This window comes from Mobula birostris, chromosome 6, assembly GCF_030028105.1.
Source record: "Mobula birostris isolate sMobBir1 chromosome 6, sMobBir1.hap1, whole genome shotgun sequence".
Taxonomy (NCBI): Eukaryota; Metazoa; Chordata; class Chondrichthyes; order Myliobatiformes; family Myliobatidae; genus Mobula; species Mobula birostris.
Genome location: NC_092375.1, coordinates 118,753,866 through 118,772,702, shown reverse-complemented (window position 1 = coordinate 118,772,702; position 18,837 = coordinate 118,753,866). Strand labels below are relative to the sequence as shown.

Here is an 18,837-nt window from a genome sequence, read left to right as displayed (position 1 = left end):
ATTGTGTTTCTTGTATTTATTGTGTATGCTTGTAAGAAAATGAATCTCAAGGTTGCAAATGGTGACATATACAAAATATACTTTGAAATTAATTTACTTTGAAATGAGATAGAGATAGAGATAAATATAGGGAGATAGACAGAGATCGATGGTGATAGATAGCATTTAGAGCAGCTTTTCTCAACCTTCTTGCCCTGGAGGAACCCTTGAAATACTTTCTAGGTCGCAGGGAATCCCTGCAGATAGTTAAGCTTAGCTTACCCTTATTGAAATTACTTTTACTTTCTCTTTCATAAATTTTAATAACCCATAGGGCAAACATAATACATTTCTCAACTCTGGGTCGAACTTGAGATAAGCCCACGGATTGCACCTTCAACTGAAATGAAATGATTTCTATCCTTGCTCTTGATGCTTGACACCCGTCCACCTGTCCATTCTGTGGCTGGGAGGAGTCAGTGCAGCATGTTTATATGGTGTGTGAGAGGTTGTAGCCCCTGTTTGAGTTTCGGAAGGGGCTGCTGCTCAGGTTCTGGTTATACTTCAGCCCTGCACACCGTGTATATGGGCACCCAGTACGGAAGGGGGCGGGTCAGGAGGAGGTGGGATTGTTCCTGGGCCTGGCCAAGATGGCCGTTCATGTGTCTAGGTGGCGGAAAGTCGAGGGTTCCACCTGGGCTGATTGCCTGCCCCTCTTCCGAGGATACATTCATGCCTGGCTGTCCTTGGAGGGGGAGCATGCGGTCACTATGGCTACAGTGGGGGATTTCAGGGAGCAGTGCCCCCACTCCCAAGAATTGACTGTTTTATAGGCAGTAGTAATCATATTTTAATTTGAATTTATTCAGTCTTGTAAATGCTTAATGATTGTACTTTGTGTGAATAAACTTTTACAGTTTTGGGAAAAAAGACAGACTTTTTTGTAACACACATCAAAGTTGCTGGTAAAAGCAGCAGGCCAGGCAGCATCTCTAGGAAGAGGTACAGTCAACGTTTCAGGCCGAGACCCTTCATCAGGACTTTTTTGTGTCCATTGTGCATCAGATTGTTTAAATAGAGTCTGAGATAGACACAGAGAGAGGTGGATAGAGTTTAGAGAGAGATGGAAAGATAGATAGAGAAAGTTATAAGAAAATATTGGACAAACCTGGATTGTTTTCTCTGGACTGGCAGAGGCTGTGCAGGGACCTGATTGATGTTCATAAAATTATGAGGTGACCAAGAGGATTGATACCTCTGGTTGATACTGCGTGGCAATAGATGTTGTCAGCATGGACTTCAGCAAAGTTTTTGGCAAGGTTGGCTGGTCTGGAAGATGAGGTTTTTGTTTTACACTGAGAGTGGTGGTGCCTGGAAGTCACTGCCAGGGAGTGTCATGAAAGCAGATGTGATAGTGCCAGTTAAGAGGCTGTGAACCATCAGCCTTCAGGCCATGACACTCAGGGACATTTGCTGTTATTATTTTGTAACTGTATGTTCTATTGTAATTATATGTGCTGTGTGCTCTATGTGACCGCATTTACTGTGTTTTCACCTTGGCCCAGGAGGAATGACGTTTTGTTTAGCTCTTCATGTCTATGGTTGAATGGAATTAAATTTGATCTTGAATTTGTTAGACATGAATATGCATGAAATGGAGGGATATCGAGTTTGCACATATCCATCATGCATTCTGTTTAATTTGAAAATGTATTTAGTGTATTCAGCGTGGACCAAAGGGATAGACTTGTTCCTTACAAGATGTAGCAAGTCTATTGTAACTCTCAGAGCAAACTGAATAATTCCATCCTCCCATGCTCCCTGGTAACTACTCTCAGTCACGTGCCTATTAACTCCACAATTATTCTCCCACTTAGACACAGTAGGGTATCTTATGGACCCATTGTACCCCACCTGTCTGCATGTCTTTAGGATGTGGGAAGGAAACCCACCGTGCAGCACGGGAGCTCACCATCAGACCACAGATCGACCTTCTTCACTACTTTGCCATGTGCAAAGTTTAGCAGGGAAACGGGGTTAATAAGGAAGTCTTCAAAACTCACAGGATGATGCAAAGCCCAAATGTGACAGATTGTGAGTACAATAGCTGACAAGTGCAGAGAAAGCACTTTTACAGTTAGATACAACTATCAGCAAGTCATGGTCAGAGATGAGACCCTCAGCACAGTATGCCCACATCATCAGAGATGGAGATTCTAACAGGAATGGAAAGAAGACAGTAAGTGAGTTATTGGTGGTCCATAGAATCATAGGTATAGGACACTACAGTACAGAAACAGGCACTTCAACTCATCTGGTCTTATTTGGCCTAGTCCCATTGACCTGTACCTGGATTATAGCCCTCCATATCCCTCCTACCCATGAACTTATCCAAATTTCTCTTAAATGTTGCAGTCGTACCCACCACTTCCACTGACAGTTCATTCCTTACTCTTACTACTCTGAGTGAAGAAGTGAAGGAGTTCTCCACAAGTTCCCCTTAAATATTTCACCTCTTACTCTTAGCCAATGAAGTCTCATCCAACCTCAATGGAAAATGCATACCCCTCATAATTTTGTATACTCATATCTAATCTCCTCTCATTCTCCTATGTTTCAGGGAATAATGTCCTAACCTATTTAGACTTTCCCTATAACTCAAGTTCTCCACTCCTGGCAACAGTGTTGTAAATTTTTTCTGTATTCTTTCAATCTTGTTGACATCTTTCCTGTAGGTAGGTGACCAGAGCTGCACACAATACTCTGATAGTCCTGTTCCTTGTGACTCAGTGAGCTGACTTACGTTGGCCTGTGATTAGGGAGTGTTGAAGAGTGACACACATGCAGCTTCTTACTACAAGAAGAGAAATCTTCTCACCGAGTTATGATAGGATCCATTGCAAGGTTGCATCCGAAACAGCGCAGGCTCCCTCTTCCAGTCAGCCCAGTCCTTCCCACTGGATTCCTGAAAGGATCATAGAAAGCCAGGACAATGATAATCAGAACGTCCCTCACAGTGTGGGCCAGACTTACCCAAAAACCTGACAATACTGGGCCACAATGTGTAATATGCCTGGCTATACTGGTGGGGGGGGGGGGCAGGGGGAGCACACACAATGGGACCAGCTGACAGCCTCTCAGTGATATGGAGGTTGGCTAATTTGGTGCAGACCTCCTGAAAGCTGGAGGATGAAGAGCACTGACAAAGTCAACTAGCAATAATAATCTTTGATTATGGAAGGCGATAACCAGAGAGGAGACTTTCTACAGAGTGAACAGTGACCTGCAGAACACCCTCCAAAAGGATGGAAATGGTGAATAAAGGGACAGAGAAGTGGCAGGAGTAGGAAAGACACACAGAATATGGAAACAAAAGGTCCATGAAGAGCCTCTGGTATCCAATGGTATCAACACTGAATGATCCAATTTCAAATGCAGTGTAAAGAAAGGTATATATTTACCCACACATGTCTACATTTATGCCAGCATTCCCAAGTTACATAGTACATAGAATAGAACTGTACAGGACAGAAACAGGCCATTTGGCCCATCTTTCTAGTGCAAACCTTGATGCCAGCTTAACCTGGCTGCACATGGTCAGTATCCCTCTATTCCCAGCCTCTTCATGTGTTTCTTTAATGCCAGGTTTTGCATCTGTAAGGTAGGCACAAAAAGTCATCGAGTGATTTTGGAAAGTGCTCCATGATTCCAGACAGCAACTGTGAATGTACCTTGTTGCATGGTCAGCATGGACATTGTGGGCTGTAGGGACCATTCCTGTGGTCTACAGTTCCATGCTCCATGTGCCTCTGTCAAATCAAACCATACATGGAAGTGCCAATGGCTATAATCTCAACTTTCCTTATGCCATGGACCCCTACCATAAACTAAGGGAGCCACAGACCCTGGATTGGGAACCCCTGATCTAGAGCAAACATGATGAAAGAGACTCACTGGGAACGTTCCTCAGTGGGGTCAGAGTTGTTGTCCAATCCACTGTCCAGAAACTTCACTATTGGAGCAGTTTTCCTGAAAAAGAGAAGAACTCTGTGAGGCCTGGAGGTGTGTGGTGGGAAGAGCAGACTATGTTACATTGAGGACAGAGAAGGGAGTGACAGTAGGTACCCCAGTGATATCTGGCATGCTCAAGGTTACAATCGAGAGCAATGTGGTAATATTTCCTTTGCTCATCATAGGTACCTAGCTCCAGTTCAGAGAAATGGTTCTACTTATACAACATCTTGGACAGGTAACGATTATGGTAAACTTACTGGTTTGCTGTCATTCAACCATATACATGTATACTGCAAATGAAATAACTTTCCTCTGGATCAAGGTGCACAACACAGTACATATAACTCACACACATCACATAAAGGAATACGGTGGATTCCGGTTAAGTGGAACACATTGACCAGGTACACTTGGTCCAATTAAGCGGCTGTCCAATTAGCTGATGTTTCATGGAAATAGTTAAAAAGGTATCATTTATCTGAGTAACAAATTATATATTTAAGTGAAATACAGAATAAATGAGAATACTGCCTCTATGGCATTATAAAACTGTATATTGTTTCCTAATAGTGACAGGAATTCATCCAGCGTATGCTGCTGCCTTCTTTTGATCGACTGTAAGTGACCAAAATCAGCATAGATACCTAGTGCAGATAATGAACTGCCTTCATACAATGCATTTGATGATTACATCTTCTAAATCTTCAATTTCATTGTAACATTTGAGATGATTGTCGATGCCTTTAAATTCTTCACAGTTCCTAACTTGTTAAAGTCACGAATTTGTTTCATTTTCACAGCCGGTCATTTCTGGCATCTCAAGTCTGAATGCTTCAAACCGCACTGAGTAAAACGGTTCTGAATTTTCCCACTGCTTATTACTTGCCAACTATCAGTGACAAAAATCACTGCTTTTTGAACATAAACACCCGCAGCTGGTGCTATTTGGTCTAAGCATGGTGATGTGTCTGACGGCCACACAAGTGCATGTGACTGACACTAGTTAGAAACTATTCAGCAACAGTCTCCTGTCCCAAATAAGTGACACAATGTCCCACATAAACAAAGGGATATCCAGCTATTTCCTCAATTAGTCTTTGTTCTTTAAAAGTTGTCTCAAATAAGCAGCTGCCCCAATTAACCGAAATCCACTGTATTACCAAAAATAAATTAACAAATAATAGAACGTATTCCAAAAGACTGACACTTAGACACATTTTCACAGAGAATACATGAACTAACTCCAACCTTTCTCTGTGAACATAAGCCCTGGCCACCACTGAATGTGAGGACCAACATTGTCTAATCTCCTTCTTGGCATAACAAGATGGAGGATAAAACAGGATGGACTGAATTGGCTGGATCAGCTTGTTACATACACCTGTTAGGGTGCATTCTCCAGTTACCTTATAAGGTAACCGTAGCCTTCAGCCAGGAGCAGATGTCATCAGGTGGTTCCCAACCTTCACCGAGCATTTCAACCTTTAACCACGACACTCTCCAGTTGGTGGGCCGGCAGTGGTGGCCAAATCACTGCCCATCTGCTCCTGGCTTCCGGCTCCCCTCCTCTCGCCTACTCCAAATCCAACAAGAGGCTCGTTCTGCCTCTTCCCCCATCCTATGAGTTGCTTGTATTTTGCTCCTTTCATCCTGGCCCAGATCTGACAGCAACCACCATATTGATTTGTCTGGGAAACCTCTGCAGCCGATCTCCACAGGGAACAACCATGCCTGCCATCCCTTGTCTTTACACTCCTGCACTAAGGGCTGGTACTTCAAGGCCTTTCTCTCATGGGCCTCTTCCCATCCCTCCTCCCATGGTACAGTCAGCTCAACCAGAATTATTTTCTTGTCTTCGGTTGACCACAGTACAATGTCCGGGCGTAGGGTTGTGTGCGCCACATCCGGGAACTGCAACCTCCTTCCCACATCAACCCTCATCTCCCAGGGCCTGGCCGTTAGCAACAGATTGGGCTTTGGTTGTTTGGTTATGAAAGTCCTGGCTCCCTCTTTGATGAAGGTGATGGCCTTCCTCAAATCTGTGCCAGCCGTCCTCTTCTTGCATCTCTCCCGCTCTAGTGTGTCAGCAAGAGCCAGAAGCACCTTATCATGGTGCCACCTATACTGCCCTTGAGTTAGAACTGTTTTACACCCGGACAGTATATGAGCCAGTGTCCTCTTTTGACCACAGAGCTTACGATTCGGGTCCTCTCTCATCCCCCATGTGTACAGATGTAATGGCGAAGGAAGGGTGTCACACACGGATCGCAAGAGGAAGGAAATACAGAAGGGCTCCAGTCTCCATAAATCTGCCCATGAGATCTTGCGCTTAGGCAGATCCCATTTTGACCCTTGTTCCACTGCCTTTGAAATCCGCTTCTCTTCCTCATGGATCCGTACTTCTGCCTGTATCATGACTCGCCTGTTCCTTATGCTTGCGTTTCCCCACTGCTGGAAGTGAACTGAGCCGAGGCCTTGCCACCGGACGCAAGGGTTGCCGATGATATCTTTCATCTTCAGAGAACACACCGCCTGCTCCACAGCTGCGTTGGCTGCCCACTTGCGCCCAGATCTGGTTGTAACGCCGCTTGCTTTACCAAGACATCATTGGAATCTCTCAAGCTTAATAAGGCTTTGCATTTTGCCACCTCGAATTCCTCCACAACAGATGACAGGGGAAGCTGCAGTTACCCAGAACGAATGTAAAGACCTGCTGAAGAGAAGCTTGGGTGAACTCCCAACCATCTCCGCAGGTGCTTGTTGGTTTTCCTCTCGATGCCCTCTGTGACAGTCATGGGGAACTCATAAAGTGTGAAGAGCCAGAGAAGCCTGGGCAGAATGCCGTATTGGTACAGCCAGGTCTTGAATTTACCCGGAAGTCCGGGTTTGTCAATCTTCTTCAGCCATTCATCTGTCTGCTTCACAGCATTGGTGACATTGGCCCCATCTGTCAGTGACACATTAAACCACTTCTCCTAGCATTTTATCGGGTTATCTTCGATGGAAGGGATGACCTCACCCTGAACTTGGAGGCTAAACTTGCTAGTAACTTTGCCCTTTCTGATCACCATGCACCTGGACTTCTTGGCCTTGAAGGACATCCCTGCCCAAGTGGCTACATTGTCCAGGGTTTCCAATACCCATCTTGCTTGGACATGTGACACAGTTGTTATAGTGATGTCGTCCATGAACCCTCGTAGAGCCAGCTGAACAACGCCCGACTCCAGCGTCGGGCCGCGGGTTACATCTTCTGCTGCTGATAATAGGAGGTCCATTCCCATAATAAATAGGATGGGGGAGATGGTGCACCCTGTTGGAATCCCCTTCTGGAGGTCCTGCCAACTAGTTGTGAAATGGGTTGATGTAAATCTGAGTTTGATTCCTCCTAGGTAGCTGGTGATCATGTCTCGAATAGCCACTGGGATGCAGTAGTGGTTGAGTCCTTCTAGGGTGAGGTCATGTGGAATAGACCCATAGGCATTCGCGAGGTCTAACCAGACAACTGTTAGGTCGCCTTTTTTCTGCTTAGCTTCAGGGATCAAATGGCTAATCATTGAGGTGTGTTCCAGACACCCTGAAAAGCCTGGAATACCGCCTTGATATAGTGGTTCTACGTCATGTAAGAAGTCAGCCTTCTTGTGAGCACAGAAAAGAAAATCTTACATTCCATATCCAGGAGAGAAATTGTCCTAAACTGGGCAATTGTGGAAGAAACCTCTCCCTTTGGAATAAAGCATCCCTCTGCCAATTTCCAGCTTGATGGAATAGTACCTTTGGCCCAGATCTTTCTTATGACCTTCCATAGCCTCCGAAGAAGTTTTGGGCATTTCTTATACACTTTATAAGGTATGCCGCTAGGGCCTGGGACAGCTGATGCTTTAGCTCTCCGGATGATGTCCTGGATTTCCTGCCATGTAGGCTCCTTCACATTCAGCTCAATTGATGGTTTTTCCAGTCTACGCACAGCCTGATTGGTTCCTAGTCCCTGATCCCTCCGTGGGTCGCTGTGTGCCTCCCGCAGGAACTGCTCTACCTCTGGCTTCAAGCTGGACATTATACCAGATTTTTGTTGGCTGAGAAGAGTCCTGGTGAAGCTGAATGGATCTCTCACAAACTGCGATCGCCTTTTCTCTTTCTTCCTTCTTTGCTGTCGCAGAATCTATGGTGGCCAGTGCGATCATGTTTGCTGTTGTGTGCTGGGGCAGCAGGCTGAGGGTAGCAGACGCCAACAGAATCAACAAACTCATTCGTAAGGCCAGTGATGTTGTGGGAATGGAACTGGACTCTCTGACGGTGGTGTCTGAAAAGAGGATGCTGTCCAAGTTGCATGCCATCTTGGACAATGTCTCCCATCCACTACATAATGTACTGGGTGGGCACAGGAGTACATTCAGCCAGAGAATCATTCCACCAAGATGCAACACAGAACGTCATAGGAAGTCATTCCTGCCTGTGGCCATCAAACTTTACAACTCCTCCCTTGGAGGGTCAGACACCCTGAGCCAATAGGCTGGTCCTGGACTCATTTCCTGGCATAATCTACATATTACTATTTAACTATTTATGGTTTTATTATTACTATTTAATTATCTATGGTGCAACTGTAATGAAAACCAATTTTCCCCGGGATCAATAAAGTATGACTATGACTATGACTATGACAGATGTTCCGCCCTCTGGAGTTTGCACAGCTTCTCCCACAGCATACTGGTTAAGTCCTTGATACCTTCTTTTTTGGCCGGTGAGCTGGTTTTAAACCTCTTGTTGAGCACCTTTAATTCACCTCTCAAGCAACGAATCTTCGTTTCCCTCCTCTTTGGTTGCCGCGGTAACTCGGGCTGGTTTCTCTGCTCCATTGGGCCAAATCGTTCCTTAGCTAGGTTGTACACTATGGCTGTGAGTGAGTTGATCTTTCTGTGTACTGGACCTGCTAAGGCAGCTTCCAGGATGCCGTCTACATCATCATCGAACTGCATCCAGGCGATGTTGTCTGACGATAGGCCATTTGATCCTGTCTTTCTTTGACGAATGGATTGGGGTAGCCGAAGAAGAACTCACTAGGTCTGTTGTTCGGTGCTGAGGTGACTCAAGTGAGGAAAGATCTTCAGCTCTGTGGGATGCTTCCTGGCTGGAATTCTCCTTTGTCTCACCGGACACTAAGTCTGTGCGCTGCACTTGGGTCACCATTGATCCACATCTGGACCTGCTCTGATGTATCTTGAGCCCTCTGATGTTTTTGCAGACTTTCCCGCAATGACACCTTACTGTGAATTCCTCTCCGGTCAGTGTTGTTTGCTTTAGCTTCCTCATAGTCGTGTTTCCTGTCCTGGCCGTTGCTGGTACGGCCATCCCATTGAGTCTCTCATCCTCCCCCCCCACTCTCGGGAGACTCTGGAGGTATTGCTCTTCGTGTTCAGTCGTAGCTTGAGTACTGCCCTCTTGTGAGTGCTGCCCACAAGGTTGCTAGCCTAGTGAGCCCATGCCAGTCTTTCCTGGAGGTCAGCTGTCTCTCCAGCGTCACCGACCTTCCTCGATTGCCATCTGGTCTTTCCTGGAAGCCTCTGGTACAAACCAGAAATTACTTGTTACATGCACCTGTTAGGGTGCATTCTCCAGTTACCTTATAAGGTAACCGTAACCTTCAGCCAGGAGCAGATGTCATCAGGTGGTTCCCAACCTTCATCGAGTGTTTTGACCCTTAACTACAATACTCTCCAGTTGGTGGGCCGGCAGTGCATACTTTGGCTTCTTCCACTCTCGGCAACATGGAGGCCAAAAGTCCTACGGGGAAGGGGGCTCATTGCCCCATAGGGAAAGGAGATTACCTTCAGATGAACCCCTTCCATGTGTCTAGTGAGGGTTCCCCTTCCTGGAGCTATCTCTCCCTCTGCTTCTGAGTTGGGTGTCTTGGGAGAGGAGGAGGAGGCTGAGGCCTGTAAAGGTCAGGTCCATCTTTCTGACACAAATGTCTGGGAGTTGGTAAACCCACAGGGGACCTGTGTTGTTTTTACTCCCTGGTACATTGCTCTCCACATTTTGGATCTGTGGGTGGTGGTGCGGTAGGAGAGGGTTGGCTCAGGCCCAGGCTCAGTTTGGAATGGCAAGACTGGCCGCTAGCCTGAGAACAGATGAGGGGAGGGATTCTCTCTCATTGCTGCTAATTCACAAGCAGAGCTGAGGGGAGATTGCCTGCAATGGATCCTGGGAGCGGGAGCGTAAGAGAGGTGTAGTCAAACAGTGTGTCTGAGAAGCTCACTGCTCTGTGGGAGTACATGGAGCAGGTCTGAAACCTGGTGCAAGACACAGGGGAGGAGTACATCAGGGAGTTTCCTCGTCCAGCTATTCCAAATATGTAGAGACATTTCTGTGTCTTCTTCAGGGGGTGTCAACAGTTTGCCTCTGGATGGGTCAAGCACGGAAGCTGCCCGCTCAGCTTAGGTTGTTGCTGTGAATCCTATGGTCACAGATTCTGTTGACCCATGGTGGGTGTACGAGAGCCAACAAATCTCTTCAGAGTCAGAATGAAAATCACCTTCAATATCACTGACATATGCTGTGAAATTTGTCGTGTTGCAGCAGCAGCGCAGAGCAAAAACATAAAAATGGTCAAAAATTTAATTAAATCAAGAAACACACACATTGAATTTTGGTGTGCGTGTACATCCCTGTCCTCTGCACCAATCCCTCATCCTGTCACGCGAAATGTTCTGGACATTTAGCATAGACTCTTTCTGCAGGACCACACAGCTCCATCCAGGGTCTACCTGAGCCCCACTGAGGATGTCTGCCTGGTAAACCAACAGCAAATGGAGGTGAAAGCCACTATCGCCTAGGGTGTTGAACTGGACAGCTCCAACAGTTTTGGCCAAGCGCTGCTCTTAAAACCAACCAATGACCTCAAAGTGCTTCCACTAGTCACCTTGGCTCCACTCCCCACTTTTGCTACCCAGATGCAGAAGAAGCTGGTCGATTTTTTTTTACTGGGGTCCGAGGAAGCACTGGTCCCTGATCGAGGAGGGCAGTTACACACTGATGTATGTCTGGACTTATATGCTGATCCTCCCAGGAACATGCATGGAGGTCTCTTACCTCCAACAGGCAGAGCAGGAGCAGGAAGGTAGTGCAGGCTAGTGTAGTGTAGACCCCTCTTGTCACCTCCCTATAAACCAGATAGACTGCTATGAATACTCGTGGGGTAGATGGCTCACAGGACAAGGCAGCAGTGGGTGGCTCTGCTGTACAGGGCAAGAGTAGCAGAGTTTTTGTACTAGGGTATTCCACAGTAAGGGGAGTAGACAGGAGTTCCGTGGCCACAAATGGGACTTCCGGGTGCTGCATTGTTTCTCAGGTGCAAAGGTCAGGGATGTCTCACAACAGCTGAAGGCCATTCTGGTTGAACACCTGGTTGTTATAGTGCATTTAGGTGCTAATGATAGAGGAAAAAACATGGGGGTGGGTGTCCAATTTAGGGAGCTATGAGTCAAGTTAAAATGGGGGACCTCGGAGGTAATAATCTCAGGATTGCTACCTGTGTCATGTGCTGCAGAGAAGGAATGGTAGCATCATTAGGATGAATATGTGGCTTGAGCAGTCGTGCAGAAGGCTGGGTTTTAGATTCCTGGGGCACTGCAACCAGTTCTGGGGAGGTGGGACCAGCACATACCTGGGCAGGACTGGTATCAATGTGCTAGGTCAGGGGTGGCCAACCTTTTTCATTCCAGGCGTCAATCTTTTCATGCGTGAGTTCAGATGCGCCATACAACTCTTCTACCCCCACAATTCTTGTAAATATATCTTAATATAGAAAACTTGCCTGAAAAAAATCGCATCTGAACTCGTGCGTGAAAAAATTGACGCTTGGAATGTCGAAGGTTGGCCACCCCTGTGCTAGGGGATTGTTTGTTAGTCATTTAAACTAATATGGCAGGGGAATGGGAATCCAGGCAATAAACCAGAGAAGCAATGCTGAGAACAAAGCAAAAGTTAGACAAGGAATATTTCAGAGTGGAGTACAGAAAATTCAGATGTAAAGGACATAATGTTTACTAGATTCTAAAAGAACAGTGAGTGTAAGGGCATTTTACTTGAAGGCCCAAAGTCACCATATAAAGCCATGATATTAATTTTTTTGTGAGTTCACTCAACAAATCTATTGAATAATAACTATAACAGAATCAACAAAAAGCCACCTAACTAGAGCGTACAATCAAAGTGCAGAAGACAACAAAATGTAAATACAAAAAGAAGAAACAATAATAATAACTAAATAAGCAAGAGTATCGTTAACATGAGATGAAGAGTCCTTGAAAGTGAGTCCATTGATTGTGGACACAGCTCAAGGATTGGGCAGGTGAAGCTGAATGAAGTTATCCTCTTTGGTTCAACATCCTGATGGTTGAGGGGCAGTAACTGTTCCTGTACCTGGTGGTGTGAGTCCTGAGGCTCGTCTACCTTCTTCCTGCTGGCAGCAGTGAGAAGAGAACCTGTCCTGGGTGGTGGGAGTCCGTGATGATGGAAACTACTTTCCTGCAACAACATTCTTTGTAGACATGCTCTGTACTGGGGAGGGCTTTACCCATGATGGACTGGGCTGTATCCACTAATTTTTATAAGATTTTTCATTCAAGAACATTGGTGTTTCCATTTAAGGCTGTGATGAAGCCAGCAATATACTCTCTACTATGTGGCCAAGTGGTTAAGGCGTCGGTCTAGTGACCTGAAGGTTGCTCGTTCGAGCCTCAGCTGAGGCAGCGTGTGGTGTCCTTGAGCAAGGCACTTAACCACATTGCTCTGCGACGACACCGGTGCCAAGCTGTATCGGCCCTAGTGCCCTTCCCTTGGACAACATCAGTGGCGTGGAGAGGGGAGACTTGCAGCATGGGCAACTGCCAGTCTTCCATACAACCTTGCCCAGGCCTGCTTCCTGGACACCTTCCAAGGCACAAATCCATGGTCTCCTGAGACTAACGGATGCCTATATGTATATATAAACTCTCTACTATACATCCATAGAAGTTTGTCAAAGTTTTAGATGTCATGCCAAATCTTCGGAAACCCCTGAGGAAATAGAGGTGCTGGCGTGCTTTCATCGTAATTGCACTTATGCGCTGGGCACAGGACAGGCCCTCTGAAAAATAACATCTAGGAATTTAAAGTTGCTAATCCTCTTCACCTCTGATCCTCAAAGGAGGACTAGCTCATTGACCTCTGGTTTCCTTTTCCTGAAATTTATAATCAGCTCCTTGGCCTTGCTGACATCGAGCGAGAGGTTGTTGTTATGACGCCACTCAGTTAGGTTTTCGGTCTCCCTGCTCCACACTGACTCAGCACTACCGTTGATTCGGCCTATGACAGTGATGTCATCAGCAAACTTGAATATGGCACTGGAGCTGTGCTTAACCTCACAGACATAAGTGTAAAGCGAGTAGAATGGTGGGGGGGGGGGCTAGGTCTTGTGGTGAACCTGTGCTGATGGATCTCGTGGAGGAGATGTTGTTGCCATTCCAATCTGACTGAAATCCAGGATCCAATCGCACAAGGAGGTATTGAGGGTAATGTCTTGTAGCTTACTGGTTAGTTTTGTGGGGAAGATGGTATTGAATGCTGAGCTCTAGACAATAAAGAGCATCCTGATGTACGCATCTTTGCTGTCCGATGTCCTAGAGTTGACTGAAGAGCCAATGAGATGGCATCTGCTGTGAACCTGTTGCTCTGGTAGGTAAGTTGGAGCGGATCTAAATCACTTCTCAGGCAGGAGTTGATATGTTTCATCACCAAGCTCTGAGAACACTTTATCACTGTGGATGTAAGTGCTACTGGACGATAGTCATTGAGGTAGGTCACCACTCTCTTCTTGAGCACCAGCATAATTGAAGCCTGCTTGATGTGGGTGGGTACCACACCATATAACAATTACAGCACGGAAACAGGCCATCTTGGCCCCTCTAGTCCGTGCCGAACTCTTACTCTCACCTAGTCCCACTGACCTGCACTCAGCCCATAACCCTCCATTCCTTTCTGTCCATATAGCTATCCAATTTAACTTTAAATGACAATATCGAACCTGCCTCAACCACTTCTTCTGGAAGCTCGTTCCACACAGCTACCACTCTCTGAGTAAAGAAGTTCCCCCTCATGTTACCCCTAAACTTTTGCCCTTTAACTCTCAACTCATGTCCTCTTGTTTGAATCTCCCCTACTCTCAATGGAAAAAGCCTATCCACGTCAACTCTATCTATCCCCCTCATAATTTTAAATACCTCTATCAAGTCCCCCCTCAACCTTCTATGCTCCAATGAATAAAGACCTAACTTGTTCAACCTTTCTCTGTAACTTAGGAGATGAAACCCAGGCAACATTTTAGTAAACCTCCTCTGTACTCTCTCAATTTTATTGACATCTTTCCTATAATTCAGTGACCAAAACTGTACACAATACTCCAAAGTTGGCCTTTCCAATGCCTTATACTATTTCCAAAATGAGAGGTTAAAGATCTTAGTGAACACACCAGCCAGTTGATCAGCACAGGTCTTTAGTACATGGCCTGATGCTTTTCATGGGTTCACCCTCATAAAGGCAGCTCACACGTTAGCTTCAGAGACTGAAATCATAGGATCGTTGGGGGATGTGGGAGTTTGCATGGTTCCTCTCTGTTTTGGCAGTCAAAGCAAATATAGAGGGCATTCAGCTCATTTAGAGGCAAAGACCTGCTGTCTCCTATTTCGGTTTATTTAACCTTGTAGAGGTGATAGTATTCAAGCCCGCCACAACTGCCAAGCATCCTTTGTTGATTCAAGTTTGGTCCTGAATTTCCACTTCGCCTGTGAAATGGCTTTCTGGAGATCGTACCTGGACCTTTTGTAACTTTCTTGGTCACCAGATTTGAATGCCTCTGATCTGGCTCTGCAGATTTTGGATCTTATGGTTCATCCTGAGCTTCTGATTGGGGAAGACTCTGAATGATTTTGTGGGCACACACTTGTCTACAACTGTTTTAATAAAGTATGTTACAGCCATGGTGCATTCATTCAGATCCCTCGACCAGTCCTTCAACGCAGGTCCGTCCACTGATTTGAAGCAATCCCATCGATGCTCTTCTGCCTCCTGTGAGAACCTCTTTGCTGTCCTAATCTCTAGAGCTTTGTTCTTTAACGTCTGCCAGTATGCAGAAAGGAGAAGGACAGCCAAGTGATCAGATTTCCTGAGATGTGGTCTGGGCATGGAACAGTAGGCATTCCTAATATGTTGGGACATCTGGTGTACAGGTTATATGCTGATGGTAAATTAGGCAGGGCTTTCTTCAAACAATTTGGTTGAAGTTTCTGACTACGATTTGAAATGTGTCGGGGTAAACTGTTCCTTGTTTGGGGATGGTATCATGCAGTATAGGCGGCCGCTGGTGGTATGTAAACTGCAGTCAGATCATGAATGAGAACTCCCTAGATAAACAGAATAGTTGGCTTTTGACCATTAGGTGTTCGATGTTGGGAGAACATGAGTTCGACAAAACCGTCACATCGGAACACCAGTGAGGGTTTATCATAAAACACACACCTCCTCCTTTTCGAAATCAGTGGTTCTGTCCATTCTGTAAAACAAGATGCCTTTTTGAGTCTGATCACTTCATATGGCGTACCTGGAGAAATCCACAACTTGGTCAGACATAGAATACAGCGGGATCTCATTTTTCTCTGATACATCGGTCTTGCCCTCAAGTCCTCAATGTTGTTCTCTAGCGGCAGCACATTTGCTGACTAGGTGCTGGGTAGAGGAGGCCTCCTCTCTGCGTTTCTGCCTGACTTGCAGTCCTCCACCCACTGTCCCCGCCTCTCTCCCGGCCATGCCGATCACCTTTGTCCTCTTAAAGGTGGATCACGTCCGAAGATCTGAAGATCATTAAGCTGATTTTAAAGTACATTGCTTTGGCGGAAGTTACATGCTGAAATCTGTGCTGAGAATAATTCAAAAAAGGTACATTTAAAAGAATTTTGGAACAATTGCCTGTAGCCCACAGAACATCGCTGACGACCACTAGCGCCACCTCGTATTCCAAAAATGTACTCAAAACAATGTCAATGAATTTGTGGCACAAATCATTACAAAGGGGTATGATTTAGTGGCCACTGCGGAAACGTGATTGCAAGTTGGAGATTATTGAGATTAAAACATCCCAGGGTAGCGCATAATTCAGAAGGATAGAAGGTAAGGTAAGGGTGGAGGGGTGGCACTCTTAATTCAGAATGAGATCAGGGTGATAGTGAGAGGAGCAGAATGTTGAGTCCATCTGGGTAGAAATTAGGAATATCAAAGAGAAAAACATCATTGGTGGGAGTTGTCTATGGGCAATCGAATAACAACATTACAGCAGCATGCGCACAGAACCAAGATGCATGTAAGAATGGAACAGCAGTTGTCATGGGGGACCTTAACTTGCACATTGATGGGTGAATCAGGTTGATCGAGTCAGTCTTGAGGACTTCATAGAATGCATGCATGATAGCTTTCTTGAGCGGCAAGACAGTGAAGGTACAAGGGAAAATGCTATCGTGCAATGAACCAGATAAAATCAATCATCGTGAGGTTAGGGATCCTCTTGAAAAGAGTGATCACAGTATGAATGAATTTCTCATACAAATAGAGGGTGCAATAGTTTAATTTAAAACCAGTGTATGATGCTGAAACAATGGAGTCTGCAACAGGATGAAGGAGGAACTGCCTAGAAGAGACTGGGAACACAGGTTACATATGGGACAGTTGAGGAACAGTGGAAGACTTTCGAAGAAATTTTTTTATGGAATATACAAAAGTATATTCCAGTTAAAAGTGACAGTAAGGGCGGGGAAAGGTAGCTTTGGATAACTAGGGAAATAAAAGAAGGCGTCTGAATAAGGAGGATAATGTTTTTTATTTAACTGCTTTCCCATCCAATGTTAAATAAAGTTATTTTTATATATAAACAAACAAAAACACAAACTGGGAGCCTGAAGGTAAAGGCAAAACAGAGTTTAACTCTCTCAGCAAAAGGATAGGTGAAGAGAACTCTTCCCATTTGTCTTTGCCCAATTGTCAACCACAGATCCTAAGGGCCATCATGACCTTTGCAATCTACCGCATCATCCCTGGACAGCCCAGTGAACATGGCAACCCTGAGCTGAACAGACCTGCTTTTGGGCCTGTCCCGCTGAAGGAGATTCCCAGTTCAAACAATATCCTCCACAAGGTTTCTGTGCATCCACAGGAGAAATTACATTCAGTTCCACTTTACCTTGTTGGCCAATTGCCATCCGGCGTTTCTGCTGTGTAAGATGGTGGACTGTACTTAGCGAAAGGAGCCTACAAAAGGAATTCATGAAATGATTATGAATTCTCCAGAATTATAGGAATGTTGCCAAGATTGAACTAAGGGTTATATTTGATTCATCAGTTATCTCCTCATGGTGTACCTATAGAACAGAGAACAGTATGGCAAGGAATTGGTCCTTCATCCCACCATGTCTATGCTAAGCATAGCACCAGTCTAAACAGATCTCACCTGCCTGCATATGATCAACACCTCTCTCTTCCTGATCTATTTCATATGTCTGTTTAAATGCCCTTTACACATTGTTATCCTATCTGCTTCCATCTCCACCCTTGCAGAACATTCCAGACATCCTCCTCTCTCAAAAAACACTTGCCCCACATACCTCCTTCGAATCTTCTCCCCCTCACCCTAAAAGAAACATTCAACCTGAGAAAAAGAATATAGAACACATAAGAGTACAACACTAGAACAGCCTCTTCGGCCCGCAATGTTGTGCTGAACCAATGGCTGACTAAATTCAACCCATTGCCCAACACGATGACTAAATCCTTGCATTTCCCACACATTCATCTGCCTATCTAAGTGTCTCTTAAAAATCCCTAACGTATCTGCCTCTACCACCACCCCAGGCAGCTCATTCCGGGCACCCACCACTCTGTCAAAAAGTTGCTCCTCACATGTTCAATGAACTTACCCACTCTCACTTTCAATGCATGCCCTCTAGACATTTCAACCCTGGATAAAAATACACTCTTTGTCTACACTTTCTATGCCTCCCATAATCTATAAACCTCTTTCAGATCTCCCCTCTACCTCCCACTGCTCCAGAATGAACAACCCAGGTCTGTACATCTTCTCATTAAAGCACATACTCTCTAATGCAGGCAAGGTCCTGGTAAACCTCTTCAGCCCTCTCACCAAAGTCTTGCCATCCTTCTTATAATCAAGTGACCAGAAAATATTCCAGATGCAGCCTAACTGAAGTTTTATAAAGCTGCAACATAACTTCCTGATTTTTGAACCCAATACCTTGACCAATAAAAGCAAGCATGCCATATGTCTCATTAACTGTGTAGCCACTTTCAGGGAGATAAGAACTTGGACCCTAAGATTCCTCTGCTGATCAACACTATTAATGATCTTGCCCTCAACAATGTACGGTCTCTTTACATTTGACCTACCAGGGTGTAACACTTCACATTTTGCTGGGTTAAACTCTGTTTGTCATTTCTCCACCCATTTCTGCAACTGATCTATATCCTGCTGTATTCTTTGCCAATTTTCTATGCTATCCACAAGACAACAATCTTTATAGCATCTACAAAATTACTTTCAACATTTTCATTGAGGTCATTTACATACATCACAAGCAGTAGAAATCCAAGTATAGATCCCTGCAGAACACCCCTAATCATAGACCTCCAACTAGAGTAAGTCCCTTCAACCACTACTCTATCTTCTATGGGCAAGATAGTTTTGGATTCAACTGGCCATTCCACCACTGATCCCATGCACATTTATCTTTTGCATGAGCTTCCCAT

The 18,837-nt window shown here is 45.3% G+C and overlaps 1 protein-coding gene across 3 annotated transcripts in view; it reads right to left on the bottom strand.

The window, feature by feature from the left end:
* The window catches only part of trpm2 (transient receptor potential cation channel, subfamily M, member 2), a 200,612-nt gene that overhangs the window by 24,544 nt on the left and 157,231 nt on the right, over positions 1-18,837 (bottom strand). For all 3 annotated transcript variants that reach the window (XM_072261153.1, XM_072261151.1, XM_072261152.1), the window contains 3 exons: positions 17,258-17,325; positions 3,934-4,008; positions 2,858-2,944 (listed from right to left, as the gene is read on the bottom strand). In XM_072261153.1, the coding sequence (XP_072117254.1) occupies positions 2,858-2,944; positions 3,934-4,008; positions 17,258-17,325 (230 nt within the window). The remainder of the gene's footprint in view (positions 1-2,857; positions 2,945-3,933; positions 4,009-17,257; positions 17,326-18,837) is intronic.